Source organism: Lolium rigidum, chromosome 5 (assembly GCF_022539505.1).
Source record: "Lolium rigidum isolate FL_2022 chromosome 5, APGP_CSIRO_Lrig_0.1, whole genome shotgun sequence".
Classification (NCBI taxonomy): Eukaryota; Viridiplantae; Streptophyta; class Magnoliopsida; order Poales; family Poaceae; genus Lolium; species Lolium rigidum.
Window position 1 is genome coordinate 21,326,897 of NC_061512.1, and position 16,534 is coordinate 21,343,430.

General features: G+C 44.7%; 1 protein-coding gene across 1 annotated transcript; it reads right to left on the reverse strand.

Moving 5' to 3' along the window:
* Positions 1 to 14,580: 14,580 nt before the first annotated feature.
* On the reverse strand, positions 14,581 to 16,187 carry LOC124654561. Its single transcript, XM_047193560.1, has one exon. It carries the CDS (start codon positions 16,185 to 16,187, stop codon positions 14,985 to 14,987), a length of 1,203 nt encoding a protein of 400 aa, XP_047049516.1. The 3' UTR covers positions 14,581 to 14,984.
* Between the last annotated feature and the right edge of the window lie 347 nt (positions 16,188 to 16,534).

Below are 16,534 nucleotides of genomic sequence, written 5' to 3' on the forward strand. Positions count from 1 at the left end.
ATTCATCAGCATGTATCACTTTGAGGTAAACCTTAACTTTTTCTTGTTGAGATGCGAATCCTGTTTCCAGTCCGGCCGTACTCACCCAGTTAACAACTATTCCTGTGCAGGTCATTTCATTATTTACTTGTTGGTTCCCTAGATGACCAATGCCCAATGGTCTGCCTCAGTTCCTCCATCCTCCAGAGTTTGATGAATGGCCAAGAGAGTTTTGTTTTCGCCTGCTCCATTTAGAGCCTTATAAGTACCCCATCTATAGTAAAATGTTGAATAATAATGTACCAATACTACCCCCGGAGAGCCGGCTGCTAGTAGTTATGTCCACACTTGTGGAGACAGATCCTTGTTGAGTTGCATATCTATGTTAATCTGTATAATTAATTATATATTTATTTTATCCATCAAACTCGGATCAAACCGTCAAGACCATATGTACTTTGATCAAAATCCACAATATTTATGTAAGAACGCAGCCTATTTTGGACCCATGAGTTCATGTTTGCCAATGAATCTGACTTTTATTATTGAGAAAATTTGCTACATGACACTGTTATTTTCGGGCGTTTGTCAAAACACACACCTTAATTATATCTTTGCTAGGTATCATTACAATTTTATGATACATTTGACAGAACACACCACCTAGCTAAAAATGTAAAGTTTGCACTTTGTAAGGTGTCAAGGTGGGATCTTGGCGGGGTCTCATTTTTTGTGTATTTTGACTTTTCTATTTCAAAAATTTTGTGTCAAAATTTACACTAGAAAAAACAATATGTACTACAAGTGGGATTTATGTGGGATCCCACTTGACACCCTAGCACTTTGTCTTCAGAACCATTAATAGCATGGTCATCTACACTACTTAAAAAGGAGGAACATATTCCTTATTCTGCCACTACGACAATACGTTCGTCGTCCTCTTTTTCTGCTAGCTTCCGCACTACGTCGCTCCACCAGGTTGGGCCATGCCCATCACAATGCATCCGTCGCGCGTCGGTCGTCCCTCATTCCAAATCCCCTGGATACCACGACCTGCTCCCCCGCCGCCGCCTCCCATCAACCTCCAGCACCGCGCCACCGCCAGTTCGGCCCCCATGGGTCCGATGAGACGCGCGACGATACATCGCCTGACTGCTCCCTCCTCCACCTCCACCTCGGCCGTCATGGCTTCCTCCTCTTCCCAGTACCCTCCTCGCTGGTCGTCGACATGGAGATCTGGCCGGGCGGCATCACGAGGGCCCTCGCCTGCCTCCACGCCCCCGGCGCTTCTTGCATCTCCGCCGTCCTCCACCTCCCAGAGGCCTGACTCGTCTGGTTGTTGACATGGAGACTTCACCAACGTCCTCCGTCCTCCCAGATGCGCGGCCTTTGAGTGCATAGCTTATTATCGTCCAAGTTCTGAAGTTGCTGCATCCAAAGTCCTTCGGTTACCCAATCTCTCCCCTGCTGCATCCAAGGCTTGCTTTCAGGGCATGTTCTCCAGGTCAGATTGCTGGTCGCTGAAGTGGTTGTGGAATACAATCGAGTCCTTTCTTCCTTCGTGCAATAATAATACACATCCTGAGTTGATTCAACGTGGATTGATAACAAAGTTTGAGTATTCAACTGATTTGAAGGTTTTATATGTCATGTTGTTCGATGAAATTTCACAGCCAGAGAAGCTTTGATACTACATTATCACTGAGTTCAAAGATCTGACACTAGAACCTGTAGTCTGGATGCTAAGGTATTCCTCGATTTTCTGGCTAAGTTTACATATATTGCCATCCAATATATGTCAGGATGCTAAGTGTTGTTTTTAAATTGTAGACACACAAAAGATGATCACAATATGATTTCTAAAAGTCATAATATTTGAACAGGTTAATTCATTCCCGGTTCTCCACCAACACTTTTCCCAGCTGGGACCGTGCACAGCCAATTCGTGTCTTAGACTCTTAGGCCACAATGGAGAGATCAGTACATTCAAAGGGAACAAGAATTGGTAATCTTGTGACACCTTTTCCTCTGTTGTATATTCTTTATGCAATATTCTCCATATGTCTTTGCAGTTTTGATTTATGATTCCCATTCCATAAGGAGCTCGTGGGGCCTCTTGAAGTGTGAGAAGCGTGGCCTATCAAAGGAAGAAATGTAAAAAATTCTTTCAATTGTAGATGCCACCTCTTCAGATTCAGGTCTGCAGTGCAATATGCAGCATGGATTTTCACTTGGCAAATGATTTTTATTGCCTCATCATTTTGAGTTATTAAGTGAAAAGCATGTGAACTGCAGGCGCATTCGATGGTGTTCTTGAGCTCCTTATCCGAGGTCGATGAAGCCTGCCAGAAGCCGTAATGATGATGATTTCTGAGGCGTGGCAGAATGATGTAAACATGGAACCTGAGAAGAGAGCCCTCTACGAGTTGAGCCTTGGGATGGGCCTGCTCTAATATCTTGTAATTTTCTTAACCCATTTCCTGATGGATTACTTGAGCTAACTTTGGTTTCACCATTAGTTACTGATAGTCGTTACCTTGGAGCTACCCTCGACCGCATGGCATGAGGCCTGGTCGATTTTACGTGACCGACAGTGGACGTGTAGTCATGGGTTGTGAAGTTGGTGTTGTGGATATTCCTACTGAGGATGTACTGAGAAAGGGCAGACTTAACCCTGGAATGATGCTACTGGTTGACTTTGAGAATCATACGCTGATGAAGCACTTGAGGAACAGTACTCGAAAGCTCACCTGTTTGGTAGAAAGATTGTATATTACATACGATGTGATAGTGGAAGATCATTTTAGCATGTTCCTGAACCTACTAGAAAAAGCGTCAGATGATGCCCTGTCAACTTAAGTTGTGAAGTGGTGATATATATTGATGGTTCCATAAGATAGCAGGCTTAAAATTCACCGTGTATTTGAAGAGCATCGTTTTAGGAAACAATAATCTTATTAATTAAAATGATCACTGTAACTTTAGTTCACATTTTCTCGTAGCATTTAAATTCTTTTAATGGTCTCCATTGGATGCTAAGAGAAAGCTCACTCTTTGAATTCTTCACTGTAAAATTCATCTTCTGTTGGGCTACATCTTTTGTATATAGTATATATACTAAATGCATTTTTTTGCAGTGGTTATTTGGCATTCTCATGCTGGTGTATCTGCCTATCTTGGATTCCTATCATGGTTATACTCTAATCATCTGAAGCACAGTGGTTGGAGGAGTGAATATTAGGTGGTTGGAGATTTATTCCTTTTTACAATGAGTATCTGAGAGTATAATTAATTTACTGGAGTAGACAACCAAATTTTATATCTACATTTGATTAAAACCGGCAATCAATAAGAACAGAATACTACAATTGATTAAGGCATTCCTTGAATATAGCATAATTGCATCATCCTAATGAAATGTGTAGAGGAGGGATACAAAGTACATATTTAGATACAACTGATAAACCACATTAGGCAATCCTAGGAGGAGGTTGTTAGGCAGAGCAAGGTGGCCGTTGTTGTACGCTTACAGGTTCTAGGCGAGCACATCAATAATTTTAGTTCAGAGGATGATGCTTTAATTGGTTGTAGTTGTTTGGTTTTTTGAATTGATGTAGTTTGTCATGCTACCCTTTTCTATTTGGAAGTTGCGGTGCTTTTCATGTATGTGTAGTCCTGACTCAAGATAAATTTACAGAATTGCAGCCCATGGCGGCACTTCAAATTCAACGGTAGTACAGAGAGCTGAAACTAGATATCTGCACTTCCGACGAGGTAGGAGAAGTAGAACGTGGCCACGGCATGATCGAATCCCCACCCTCACCGGTGTACCCGCTACGACCAGACATTGAGGACTATTTCGTACCTGCAAACTCCAATAAATTACGGGAACCGAATCGATTAGGGTGCGGGGGAGGCAGAAGCGGAGGTCTTACCAAGCTGTACTACCAATTGGTGCGCGGAACAAATCCCGGTCATCGTGGGCGGCGGATCTACTTGCGGCGGACTTTCCTGCGGTGGGTACAATGTGTGCAGACGAAACAAGTGCTGGAGCCGTGGTTGACGTGCAGCGCCGCAGTCCGTCCGACGCCGCCGGGGGACAGAGCCGGCGGCGCGACGAGGCGCCGACGATGGCTGCTCCGTCCGACGGTGGGGAACGAGCTGCCAGCGGTTCTCCGGTCTAGTTTAAGAATAATTAATTAGCGAATTTGTTGCTTCTCTCTATGATATTCTCTAAAGACATATATCAGAGCGGCAATATGTGTCTTTTCCTGAAAAATAGACGACCCCACTGGTCATTGGCTGCGGAGGCCCCACGGAGCGGCAATATATGATTTTCTCTAAATAAATAGACGATCCCACTGGTCATTGGCTGCGGCAGCCCCACATAGCGGCAATATATGTCTTTTGCTGAAAAATATACGACCCCACTGGTCATTGGCTGCGGCGGCCCCACAGAGCGGCAATATATGATTTTCTCTAAATAAATAGACGATCCCACTGGTCATTGGCTGCGGCAGCCCCACAGAGCGGCAATATATGTCTTTTCCTGAAAAATATACGACCCCACTGGTCATTGGCTGCGGAGGATCCACAGAGCGGCAATATATGATTTTCTTTAAATAAATAGACGACCCCACTGGTCATTGGCTGCGGCAGCCCCACAGAGCAGCAATATATGTCTTTTCCTGAAAAATATACGACCCCACTGGTCATTGGCTGCGGCAGCCCTATAGAGCGGCCCCATTTATCATTGGCAGCACCGCGTATAAAATCATGAAATAAAACGGCCCACACGTCAGCGATAGATGGATGGCTGCTCCGACGTGTCTCCTGACCCTACCCGTCAGCACGAGACGGTCAGGGAGGAGCTGCCACTATGCGGCCCCACCCGGTCAGACTAACGGTCAAGGCCTCTGACCTGACGGCTACCGGCCGTTCCAGCACTTGTGCGTGTTTCAAACTAGAGGAGGGGAAAACTGAGGAAAAACTAAGGGACTGAGAAAAACTGAGTACAACTAACGAACCAGGGGCACGAAAATAGAAATCCCTACTATGTATGTATTGCACCATCGTCTCTTGCACATCGACAAAGATCAAAAGTCCACCTCGCAGAATATCATGGGGGGTCGTTTTCCCTCTTGTTTCCTTTTTGCTTGGTTGCCATTCTTTTCACGGCTACACGAGTTGCGGGTACTCGTCAACTTAATTTTAAGTCAGGTTATTCTTCTTGCTTGTTCAGACTAGGTATCTCGAGCTTGCAATTTAGATCCATTGTGAACTATATATTGTCATTAGTCAAAATGTACGACTGACTCTTTTTCATAGAAGTACTACTAAAGAAAGGAAGTTAGTTAAGTGCTCTGAGGGAGAAGGTACTTCTGGTAATAGCTGACGATTGATCATGGTGTTCTATCTTTCAAGGTGATCTCACAAAAGAGTCTGTAGAGTATGTTTCAACAGACTCTCCCCATCCACATCCCAACCATCCATCACCACGGCCACAAGCATATGGTAAATTTACATCACTATGAGCTAGTGTAGTTATACAAAGTGCATTCCATATCTCATAAAAATGCTAGAAAGGAAGTTAGTTAAGTTCTTGTGAGAAGAAAAAGTTGCGCTAATGTTCTTGTGAGTAGATGATTTCACCTAATGTTCTATTTTTCTAGATGATTTCACAAAAGAGACCGTAGAGTATATTTCAAGGGACTATCCTGATCCTACTCCTGCCCCAATCTTCCCCCGTCCACAACCATCGCCACCAGGGCCACCACCGCAAGCACAAGGTAATTTTATTGATGTGGTTGTGCAGTTAGACTGTTTATATGATGTCATTTTAGCTAGATTTTGATATTCTTAAAGCACAATTATTTCAGATGGATATGCTTACTAATTTTATGTTTTTACGTAGCTCGTCGTTCCTTCATGCATCACGACAAGTCGCTTGGTGCACTGAATCCTTATATTGGTCACTGAAGACATGCCGCCATCTCATGAAATAAAATAAGGTAACTCACATGTATTGCCAATGTGTAATATGTTTGAACCAGACCGAAATAAAATAAGGTAACTCACATGTATTGCCAATGTGTAATATGTTTGAACCAGACCTATCTAGAGAAGAATTATCTTTTGTGTGATTCATATGCTTGGCCGTGTCAATTTGAAACGTAAAATATATTTTGTGCTTGCTCAGTGCTAGGTCTTACGACATGGACAAGTATTCGACGGGGTGGTTAGAGGGCAGTGGCACCCTCAGCCCACCAAAGTTCAAACTCCAGGTTTAACACTTTGATGTCTCATTAAAAGGCGGAATATTCTTCAGTGAGAGGTGACGTTCCATCGACAGCGAGGTGTCTTTGATGATTTCGTCAATCTCAAGATCCGTCGGATGAAGTTTCTTGGATGCAGTCTCTGGAAGGCGCTTATAGGGATAGTGTGTGCGTGCGTTTATAGAGATCAGTGTATGTGCGTATATGTGAACGTCTATCGTGTGTACTATTTTTCGCAAAAAAAAAACATACTTAGCATGGGCGATCATTTGTGAAATATTCCACGTGTCTTTGGTGGGGGTGTCTACCAAGCCAACGCGAGGTTCCCTCTCACAGTCTCACATGTCAGGGAGAGAGGGATACCAGCCGTCCCTTCCGTCTTCTCCTTCCTCTCAATATGTCCTCTTCCCTCCTCGGCGATTTCTGATGTGATCCCTTTGTCGAGCATCGTAACTGGCTACCCTGCCAGAGCAGCTCGCTTGGTGCTGGAGTTGTGTGGTTCTGAAGGCAAACCGTCGGCGGTTTCGGCTGTTCATACTGTCGGCGGCGCGATGCTTAGCGTTGGCCATATATAACCATTTCTAGTGTTCCACATTTACTGGGACCAAGCCTGGTAGATCTTTTTTCTGTACTAGGGAGCAGCACAGAACTCCCGTTGCAAGTAGTCACTATCAGTTAGGAACGTATGAACTAGGTCCTGGCGAGCTTGTGACCTGCACTCAGTTTTCTGGGCATCCTTTTGTTATGTGTGGCATTGTTCAGTAATTGCAGCAATGGATAGGAAAGTGTGTTTAGGGAACACTGCTCTTGATAGCATAGGAGACCGCCTAAAAAAAAATCTGCTAACCTTGGTGGATTTGTAGCATCGCCGAGGAAAAAGGACGGTTGGGTAATGAATGTAGTCGCTTTTCTGGAATCTGGATACTGAAGATCATATCTGACCGTGGTTTAATACGGGTGATATATATTTGGTAAGATGTTCTGGAATACCTTCTGTTCTCCTTCGCCTTCTTGTCTATACATTTCATAGTCAACCTTTTCGTGTTGATACTTAAATTTCTTAAAATCTTTGTTGTTTGGTACAAGTTATGATTTTATAACTGTATCAAAGGTTTTAATTGCTGAGGGGAACTTGTTTATAGTGGTTATCTATATGAGTGCCACATTTTGGTGCTTCCCAAAGCGGTGTATATTTTCCTGTGCGAGGTTTATTAATATTGGTTTCATTTTCTTAGAGCCGCCTGTCATTTTGTGGAATTGTTTGGTATCACAATTCATAAAATAGGCAGCTATCTATCGCTCGGTTTTAATAAATAGTATAGATGTCACATGCTGTCATGATTGTTACCAGAGTTCTGTCCATATTTTTTTTTCCTTCCTAGCTGTTATAAACTGCCCTTAACTGATGGTCGCATTATAAAAAAAATTTGCGAATGCGTCGCATTATAAGTTGTACAGTCGAAATGTTTAAAGTTTTTTAAAAAGCCAGATGTGTGTCTTCACATCAGGTGCTCCGCTATTGCCTAACTTTTTTTTTTCTTGATAAGCGTATTATGTATGCCTCCATACTTTATGCATCCTACTCCTGATACTACATGCCTCCATGCCATTGACTGCTGCTTGATTTTTTTATTTTCCTATTTCTTTGAAGGCCGAGTCATTCTTAACATACCCTTGTACTTACGACCTCCTTTACGTCTAGCTCATGTTCTCTGAGAAGGAGAATCATGGATGTAGCCTGAAGGATCTACTAACCGAGATGGACAGCATCATGAGGCATCATGGGTATGCCATTATAATTTATAAGAGGAAAAGCTGCTATCATAGAGTATACCATGAAGCTTTTACAGGTGATGTGATGAAAGAGTCCTCATCATGAGAAAAATTCTATAGGATTAGGCTATCATGTTCCCGTCATAAGACTTTGATTGTTCCTTCTTTCCATCGTAATTCACTTTTTATTGGGTGCTTTTGGTCGAGCTTTTTTTAAAAAATCTAGAACCTCAAATTTAACAGACTCGGCTCTATTTCAGATCCTATTTCAGCACCTATTTCGGTTTTAGTTTCAATTAAATTTTAGGTCATATCAACATTTAATGTATTTCCATTTAAATACAGATTACAATCCTAAATTCACAATAAAAGAGCTATATTATTGTGATCTTGCTCTGGATCAGGTTCTGTCTTTTCTATATAGACAGTTAAGAGTGTCCGCATATTACTTAATAAACATCTAATATCAGGCTTGCCGGTAAAATAGGAAAACTTGCATGGTGACAATAAGTGCGCGAAAAAAATAAAGGAGAGAAACGGAAGCAGCCGACTCTCATCTTATGTCGGTATGAAATTATGCTTGCCATATTCTTCATTCATTATTTTTTGAAATATGAAGTGTATGCATAGGATGCAAACATAATTTTTAATGTTTTGGAATACTACATGACTATCTTAAATATTTACATGTGTATCATGTACGCCGGCTAAAAACTTCGGTGACAATGGAAATACACATGAATTCCATTGTCTGCATATAAAGGGATGCATAGGGACATGGCTACCATCGACAAGTAGAAATCTACAGCGTGGAATTCATTTGAAATTGTTACTCTGTGGCCAATCACACATATCCTGCTACTATTATTCATTGGCTTTAGTAAGAGAAGAATTGCTAAGTTTTGTTCTATATTCATTTTGTATCTTTTAAACAAACTAGCATATTCATGTTTTTTGGATACCATGTGACTTCTATATACATGAGGATTCATATATTTTTCTAACATGTGGTGAGAGAAGCCGTAGCAACGCACGACCTCCACTTAATATTCGAAAAATAATGCTATTAAATTAGTACATGTTTAGATCAAATTATATTTTGTATTAGCCCACATTTTGATTTTAGTCAACAAGAACATAAAAAAAAGTGGGTTCTGCTCTCTCTCATAATTTTTAATGTACTAGCCTGAATTATTTATTTATATATCTAAGTAGTACTAATAAATGCAATACACGTTTGTCTGATTTTTTACTATGATGTACAGTAGTAGTTAAAAATGGGACCACGAGAGAGTATATTGATAAAATTGAGTCAATCAATTTGGGACATGAAATAATACTTCAAAATTAGGTTTCCCTATTATTATACATGAGAAAACAAATGCCGCAAAGGAAAGGGAGAAAAACGTGCCCGAGAGACGTACGGTACAGCAAAAACAACCGTATTACATTGCATATATAAATATGAAAGAAGGGAGTTAATTCTGAAATCTGGCATTCCTTCCGGCCGGCCTTTTGGTACGTTGTAGCTCGTCTTGATCAGGAGCTGGGCGCACGCCTGTGTGTTGAAGCGCTAGCGGGTGCTTAAGATGTTCCGTTTAAGAATTCGTTGGGCGGCGGCGGCGGGATTAGGACGCCGGGAACCTGCATGACAAGTTTACAGGTGACTTTTGTGAATCTGTTGAAATCGCCGTCCTTGGTGATGATGCTGGGCAGCTTGGGGGCGCCGCTGACTTGGCAGCGGTCGCAGTTCCCCAAATTCCAAGCACCCGTAGGATCAGCCTGGAAGAAGTAGCGGGCAGTGGCCAAGGTGGTGTTGTCGTCCTTGCCGATCTTACTGTAGAGATTCTCACGGGCCGACTGGATAGGGCCTTTGCAACCTAATAAGCATTCGTTGGTAGGATTGCTGTTTTTCATTGTGGTGGCGTCTATCACCCCTGGGTTGGCTCTCAACTCGGCGTCCACGGCGGAACTCGCGTCGTCGGCCATCTTCCCGGCAGTGCGGATGGCGATCAGCGCCAGCCCGCGGGCATCCGCCGCCGCCGCCTTGCTCTCTGGGTTGGCGGAGAGGACCGCCACACACAGCTCTGGGTATGGCGTTGTACTGCACGCCTCCTTGAGGTCGACGGCGAGGGAGACGGAGACGAGGAAGACGGGGGCGAGGAAGAGGAGGACGCATCGACACTTGGACGCCATGGTCATCGCCGATCGATCAACTTTACTTCTTGGCTTGATGCTTTTGTTCTCTGATCCACCCGGCCATTAGCCACATAGGGAGTATATCCATAGTTAGAGAGAGAAAGAGAGAGGCATATGCCTATATTTGTACCTTTACATACATGGTAATGAATGGCCGACCTGGAGGGTCGGTGGCATGCGCTCGCTAATTCTCATCCGCAAATTGCCCATATATAAGTTAAACCTATGAAGCATGCCCGTGCGTTGCTCTAAGAGTGAAAATTTTAAATTCTTGTTGAAAAACATCGATAGTATCAACATTTTTATAGGAACATAGTACCCAGATGCTGACATATACACACATACCCTCAGCTCTGAACAAGTATACAATCCAACATGCTCGTGTTCTCTCGCTGAACAAAAGTTTAAATAGGGTTAGAGATAAATTTCAGATCTTCACAACAAGAGTGGGGAATTCTTTCAGAAATATGTGCAATTCTGGAAAGAAAAATGGTTTGATAATTCATTCACATAATGGATCACAATCAGGAACGTTGGAATTCTTCAAGAAACACGTGCAGCCAAAAATTCAGAAAACAAATGGATCACAATCGGTAGCATCGCCGTCGACTACATCGAGCGCGGCAGCCAGGGGTAGTGTTATTTTCTCGTTGGCGTTTCGTTCCCTGGCCATCTTTCTTTCACTCTATCATCAGTCGTTCCCTGCCAGCTTTCTTTGTACCAATTATGCACTGCATGCAAAGTCCAACCTCATTGGTCAATGGCACCACGATTATGAGTCCCATCCATGCAAAGTCCAAGTTCAGTTATTTATGCAATCCAATTACCGTATATAGAATCTATATATCATTCCGCAGCCTTGCGAGTCCGCCCAAGCGGCCATATTCATGGGAGCCATGTGGGGAAGTTAATTTCTCGCAAGCTTTTATCTTATTTCTTAGCTGGCAGCGGCTTAGCAAGTGTGATTGTGACCACAGTGCTTTATGAACCCTGAAAAATCAAGTACTTCTCATAGGTTGATTGCTTCCGACTTGGATGAATCTCTCGGTCAATTGGACAGGGATCGTGCACTTTTAACACCAGAGACTAATGCTTTAGTAATGTTTGAGAAACGCAGCAGCCAGGTCTGTACTGTCAGTCTGCAGTTTGAAAAAATTGTTTGAATGCCACAAAGTGTATGATGAGAGGTGTCAGTCAGTGTCTCTGCTTCAAAGAAGCTCATATATCTTTCTGTTGCCAAAACTCCGCACTTGAGTTTAACTTCAACCGGTGCCCATAACAGAAATTTAAGTTCAGGCAATCAGCAACCAAATAATGGATGACAACAATGACTACCTAAATCTCAATCTGCTGTAACGGTTAAAGCTAGGGGACTCCACTGCCTTAGCTAGTTGGCTGAGGGTGGCTTCAAACAGACGCAATACTGCAAGACGTCAGCTAGCTAGCAAAGTCCTCCAAAGAACCAGCCTCTGGATCAATCGGTCCTACTCCTAGTATCAATAGAATATGTGTTAAAGAGGTTTTTGTGTTGCTAACGTACATGGTATCTTCACACAACCAGATAATACGTACGGTTTCTCCAGATGGCGTACATGGAATTTCCAACCAATGTTTGCCGTGTCCAAGATTTCCAAGCGGAATTATGAGAAACAGAAAACAGAGACTCCAGAGTCAAGAATTGTCGTGCCCAAGATTTCCAAGGGGAACCCGGAGAAATATGGTCATCTTCACTCTTCAGAACCAGCGAATTTGCTAAGCATGAGGGATGCATAAGCAAAACCAAACCAAATGGTTTAAGAAAACGACATGTTACAGATTACTGACCATTACCACCGAAGAAGGATCACAATGCGACACTTCCGATGAAATTAGCTTATTAAACATTTTCTTCCATGAGAGCTTTTGAGGATCCATTGCACAGCAATGCTAACAGTTGGTCCGGGGTGTCAACAGTGGTACTCCTATATGAGATGTATATACTTTACACAACAGATTGACATCATACTGACAGGTAGTTTTTCCTTGGAAATGGCAGGGCGGCGCTCTTTTGGTTGCTTTGACAAGGATCATATTAATTTGCAGGGCGACTCCCAAAACCAGTCATGGCTAGAATTAACCGGAATGGATCATCAATTAACAGTGGTGTTGATTCTTGACAACAAAAGAGAAAAGGGAAGACCATACAGTATGTACCTGGCATGGCTAGGAAGCAGTGATGGTTCAGGTGTTCACAACAATACAACATCATTATCTGACTAAAGAGTTTACCTGATATCGCAGCGGCGGGCTCCTATCTTCTGCTGCACCAGGAGGGGGCTTCACGGCGAGTCCCTTAGCGGTAGCCTTTGGCATGGCTGTGACCGGGGAAAGCTGAATGGAGGAGCCGCACCCCATACACCTGGCCTTGGCACTCAACATCCTCCTATTTGGAGGGCCACCACCAGCAGCAGCATTCCTGACTGATTCCTCTTATCCTGGTTTTCAGCTAGACTACTACTAGATGGAGCATAATATGTAGTATCTGTCATACAATTCACAAAACGAGACAAAATCAATCTGATTGAATGCCACAGAATTAACCATGACAATGCAAGAAGCAAGGAGTAGTAAACTGAGCAAAAGGTTTGTCGATGCCATTCTCTAGAGGTTTGTCGACTGCATTATCAGCACCAGAGGATGCATCACCTTCTCTGTGCCATCCTCAAATGTATTGTCAGCATCAGCGGCCATCTCAGTGTAATTCTCCTCAGCTGTGTATATATAAAGTAAAAATGCATTACGCCCAATTTTGTATATATGTTTGTACCTCTTCTGAATCTGCTAGAACATGTGAACAGATGGAGTGATGATTCATATCCTCTAGTTTCCTGTAAACTAAATAGACAACGATGTGTCCATTGATCAGGCGATGTTTCGATTCTGATATTGAATAGGAAAAAATATATACTGCCAGAAGAAAGTAGGGCATCAATTATGCATACCTACTCTATACTGTACTCTAGTCTAGTGTTGATTCTTAAGAACAAACCAGAAACAAAAAGATCATACAGTATGCTACTTGCTGGTTATTGCTAGGAAGGCAGAATGGTTCAGGTGTTCATAACAACATTCTTCAAGACATTACCAGCTTTGCTACCACCAGCAACAGCCCTAACTGATTCTACTCATCTTCATTTTCAGCTTTGCCACCTGTGGCAATGTACTAGATAGAGCATAATATGTAGTAACTGTCGTACAATTAACAAACCAAGACAAAACCAATAAGATTGTAAACCACAGAAAGGAGCAGTAGGTAAAATTTTCATCGTCACAATAGATGGATGCAGTAACAACAAAATCATCATCATCTTAACCTAAAAAATTCACCAGGTCCGTATCTACCACTTTAAGCAACACAGCTGAACCCTAGAAGGTTTCTCCGCAAGAAATATGCTAAAACAGAGGGAACTCAAAACAGCACACAAACCGTTTCCTGGAGAGTCAACCTCCAGGAAAGGAAACACATTACACTGTTCGCGCAACAAGCCACGCTGCTATGCGACGTGTCGGTTTCCAAAAGGCGAATCACCATGGCTTTGCTCCGTCGTCATCGACAAGTATGTACAGTAATAACCACCACTTGGCCATTCCAGTGTCTATCTTTCTTCCATCAGTCCATAACCCAAGTGCCTCAGGCCTACCTGGTGCCTTGGCCATTCTCCTAGGCACTCCGAGCATCACCAATCCCAGCATTTTTCTCGGAACCTGCACTGCACTTCTCCTCGCCGGTCTTCTCTGGTTCTACACAGCCACTGGCCATGGCACTCTCTAGAGAATTGTCGACTGCATTATCAGCACCAGAGGATGCATCACACTTCTCTGTGCCAACCTCAGATGTCCTGTCAGCATCACTGCATCAGCGGCCATCGCAGTGCCATTCTCCTCAGCTGTGTATATATGTTTGTACCTCTACTGAATCTGCCAGAACAAGCAAACAGATGGAGTGATGATTCATGTCCTCTGGTTTCCTGTAAACTGACTAGACACCAACTTGTCCATTGATCAGTCGATGTTCGATTCTAATACCAAGTAAGAAAAAATATATAATGCCATAAGAAAGTAGGGCATCAGTTACTCTAGTCTAGTCTAGTGTTGAATCTTGAGAACAAAATAGAAACAAAAAGATCACAGTCTACTAACGCTGGTTATGGCTACGAAGGAACAACAGTTCAGTTGTTCAATCTTCAACATGCTACAGCTTTGCTACCACCAGCAGTAGCCCTAACTGATTCTACTCATCTTGGTTTTCAGCTAGACTGCTACCAGATGGAGCCTAATACGTTGTATCTGTCACTCACAAACCAGACAAAATCAATGAGATTGTAAACAACAGAATTAAACATGATAATGCAAAACGGAAGGAGCAGTAACAAATGTCATCATCACAATGAACGGATACAATAACAACAAACCATCATCATCTTAAAGTATCTACCACTTTGGGCAACACAGCTAAACACTATAAGGTTTCTCCGCGAGAAATATACTAAAACAGGGGGAACTCAAAACGGCAGACGAACCGTTTCCCGGAGCTCCAGGAAAGGAAACACATTACATTGTCTACACGACAAACCACCACCGCTGGTATACGACGTGTCAGTTTCCAAAAAGGGAATCACCGTCGCATGGCTTGGGTCTGCCGTGGTCGACAAGTATGTACAGTAATAACCACCACTTGTGTCTATCTTTCTTCCACCAGCCAATAATAGCCCAAGAGCCTCAGGCCTCTTGGCCATTGCCCTGGGCGCTTGCAGCATCACCAATCTCAGCGTTCTTCTCCGAACCTGCAATGTAGCTCTCCTCCTCCTTGCCGCTCATCTGCGGCTCTGCAGTGCCATTCTCTAGAGACTTGTTGACTCCATTATCAGACGCATCACCCTTCTCTGTGCTACCCTCAAATGTGTTGTCAGCACCAGCGGCCGCATCACTCATCTCGGTGTCATTCTCCAGAGCCTGCTCAACTGCGTCGTTGACAGCACCAGCTGCAGCATTTGCATCACCCCTCTCGGTGCCATTCTGCAGAGGCACCTGCTCAACTGCGTCATCAGCACCAGGTGCAGCATTAGAATCACCCCTCTCGGTGCCATTCTCCACAGCAACAGCAGCATTCTCAGCATTAGCAAGAGCAGCGTCAGAGAATCGCGCCTCGACGGCCTCGAGACGGCGCCTCATGTCCCCCACCTCCCGCTCCACGAGAAAGAGCCTCTCCTTGAGCGTGAGGTTCTCCTCCTCCAGCCTGGCGACATGCACATCCACGTCATCATCCTGGCTCCGGCCATACACCTCGTCGTGGTCCTCAAGCACGGCGCCAGGCTGCGGGTAGACCATCTCGAACCTGCTGAGGTCGTGGTCGAGCCGCCTCTCGACCTCGACGTGCTCCTCGACGTCGCTGCCCCCGCTGGAGTCGTCGGAGGAGGAGGCGGCGTGGGTGGCGGGGCGGAGCCGGATGAGGCCCTTCATGGAGCCGTAGCCGTCGACGCCCCACTGCTGCTGCGCGAGCACGTCGGAGAGCAGCCGCTCGTCGTGGGCCGGGGAGATGACGGGCGTGGGCAGCACGGCGGGGGTGACGGGCCCCGGGGAGACCAGCGGCGCGATGCCCCCCGCGCGCTTGGCGCGGATGATGAAGGACGACGTGTTCCGCGGCGCCTTGGCCTTGGGCTTGTGGAAGAAGGGGCGGCGGTTGTTGGGGTTGGGTTTGAACCAGCGGCGGGCCTTGGCGCGGTTCTGCACCTGCAGGTCGCCGATGGCGGGCGGCTGGTAGGCGGCGGAGTTGGGGTTGGGGTTCTTGCGCTTCCAGGCGCGGTTGGGGGCGAGGTTGGCGTTGGGTGGGGGGAGGAAGGGCGGCGGCGGCGGCGGCATGGCGTCGGAGGCGGTGGGTGGCCACATGGGGAAGCTCCGGGGCATCATCTGGTTGGGATCCATGGATTCGTGGAGTTGGAGCGAGAGCTGATCTGTGGGATCGGTGGAATTGGATGGAATTTGGTGGCCGGCCGGAGCAGCGTCGAAACCCTAACCCTAGCGCGCCTCACCTAGTGAGATTTGGGATTAATAAGGGAACAAATCGCCTATACGGAATGTTTTCGTTTCGTTCTGTTTTCGATTGGGGAATGAATGAATGAATGGCAAAGGGAAATCTGGAGGTGGAAGAAGGAGAAGAATGAGCCCCGGTTGTGGTCGGAATTTATAGGCCGTGGACGGCCCAGATTAGTTTCGCATAGGCCCAGCTTTACATAGGCCACACACAGACGCTACCGAATCGATCCATTCTG

What these genes read in the sequence shown, in the direction of transcription:
- LOC124654561 (XM_047193560.1), bottom strand. Translation starts at nt 16,187, where the DNA reads ATGGATCCCAACCAGATGATGCCCCGGAGCTTCCCCATGTGGCCACCC.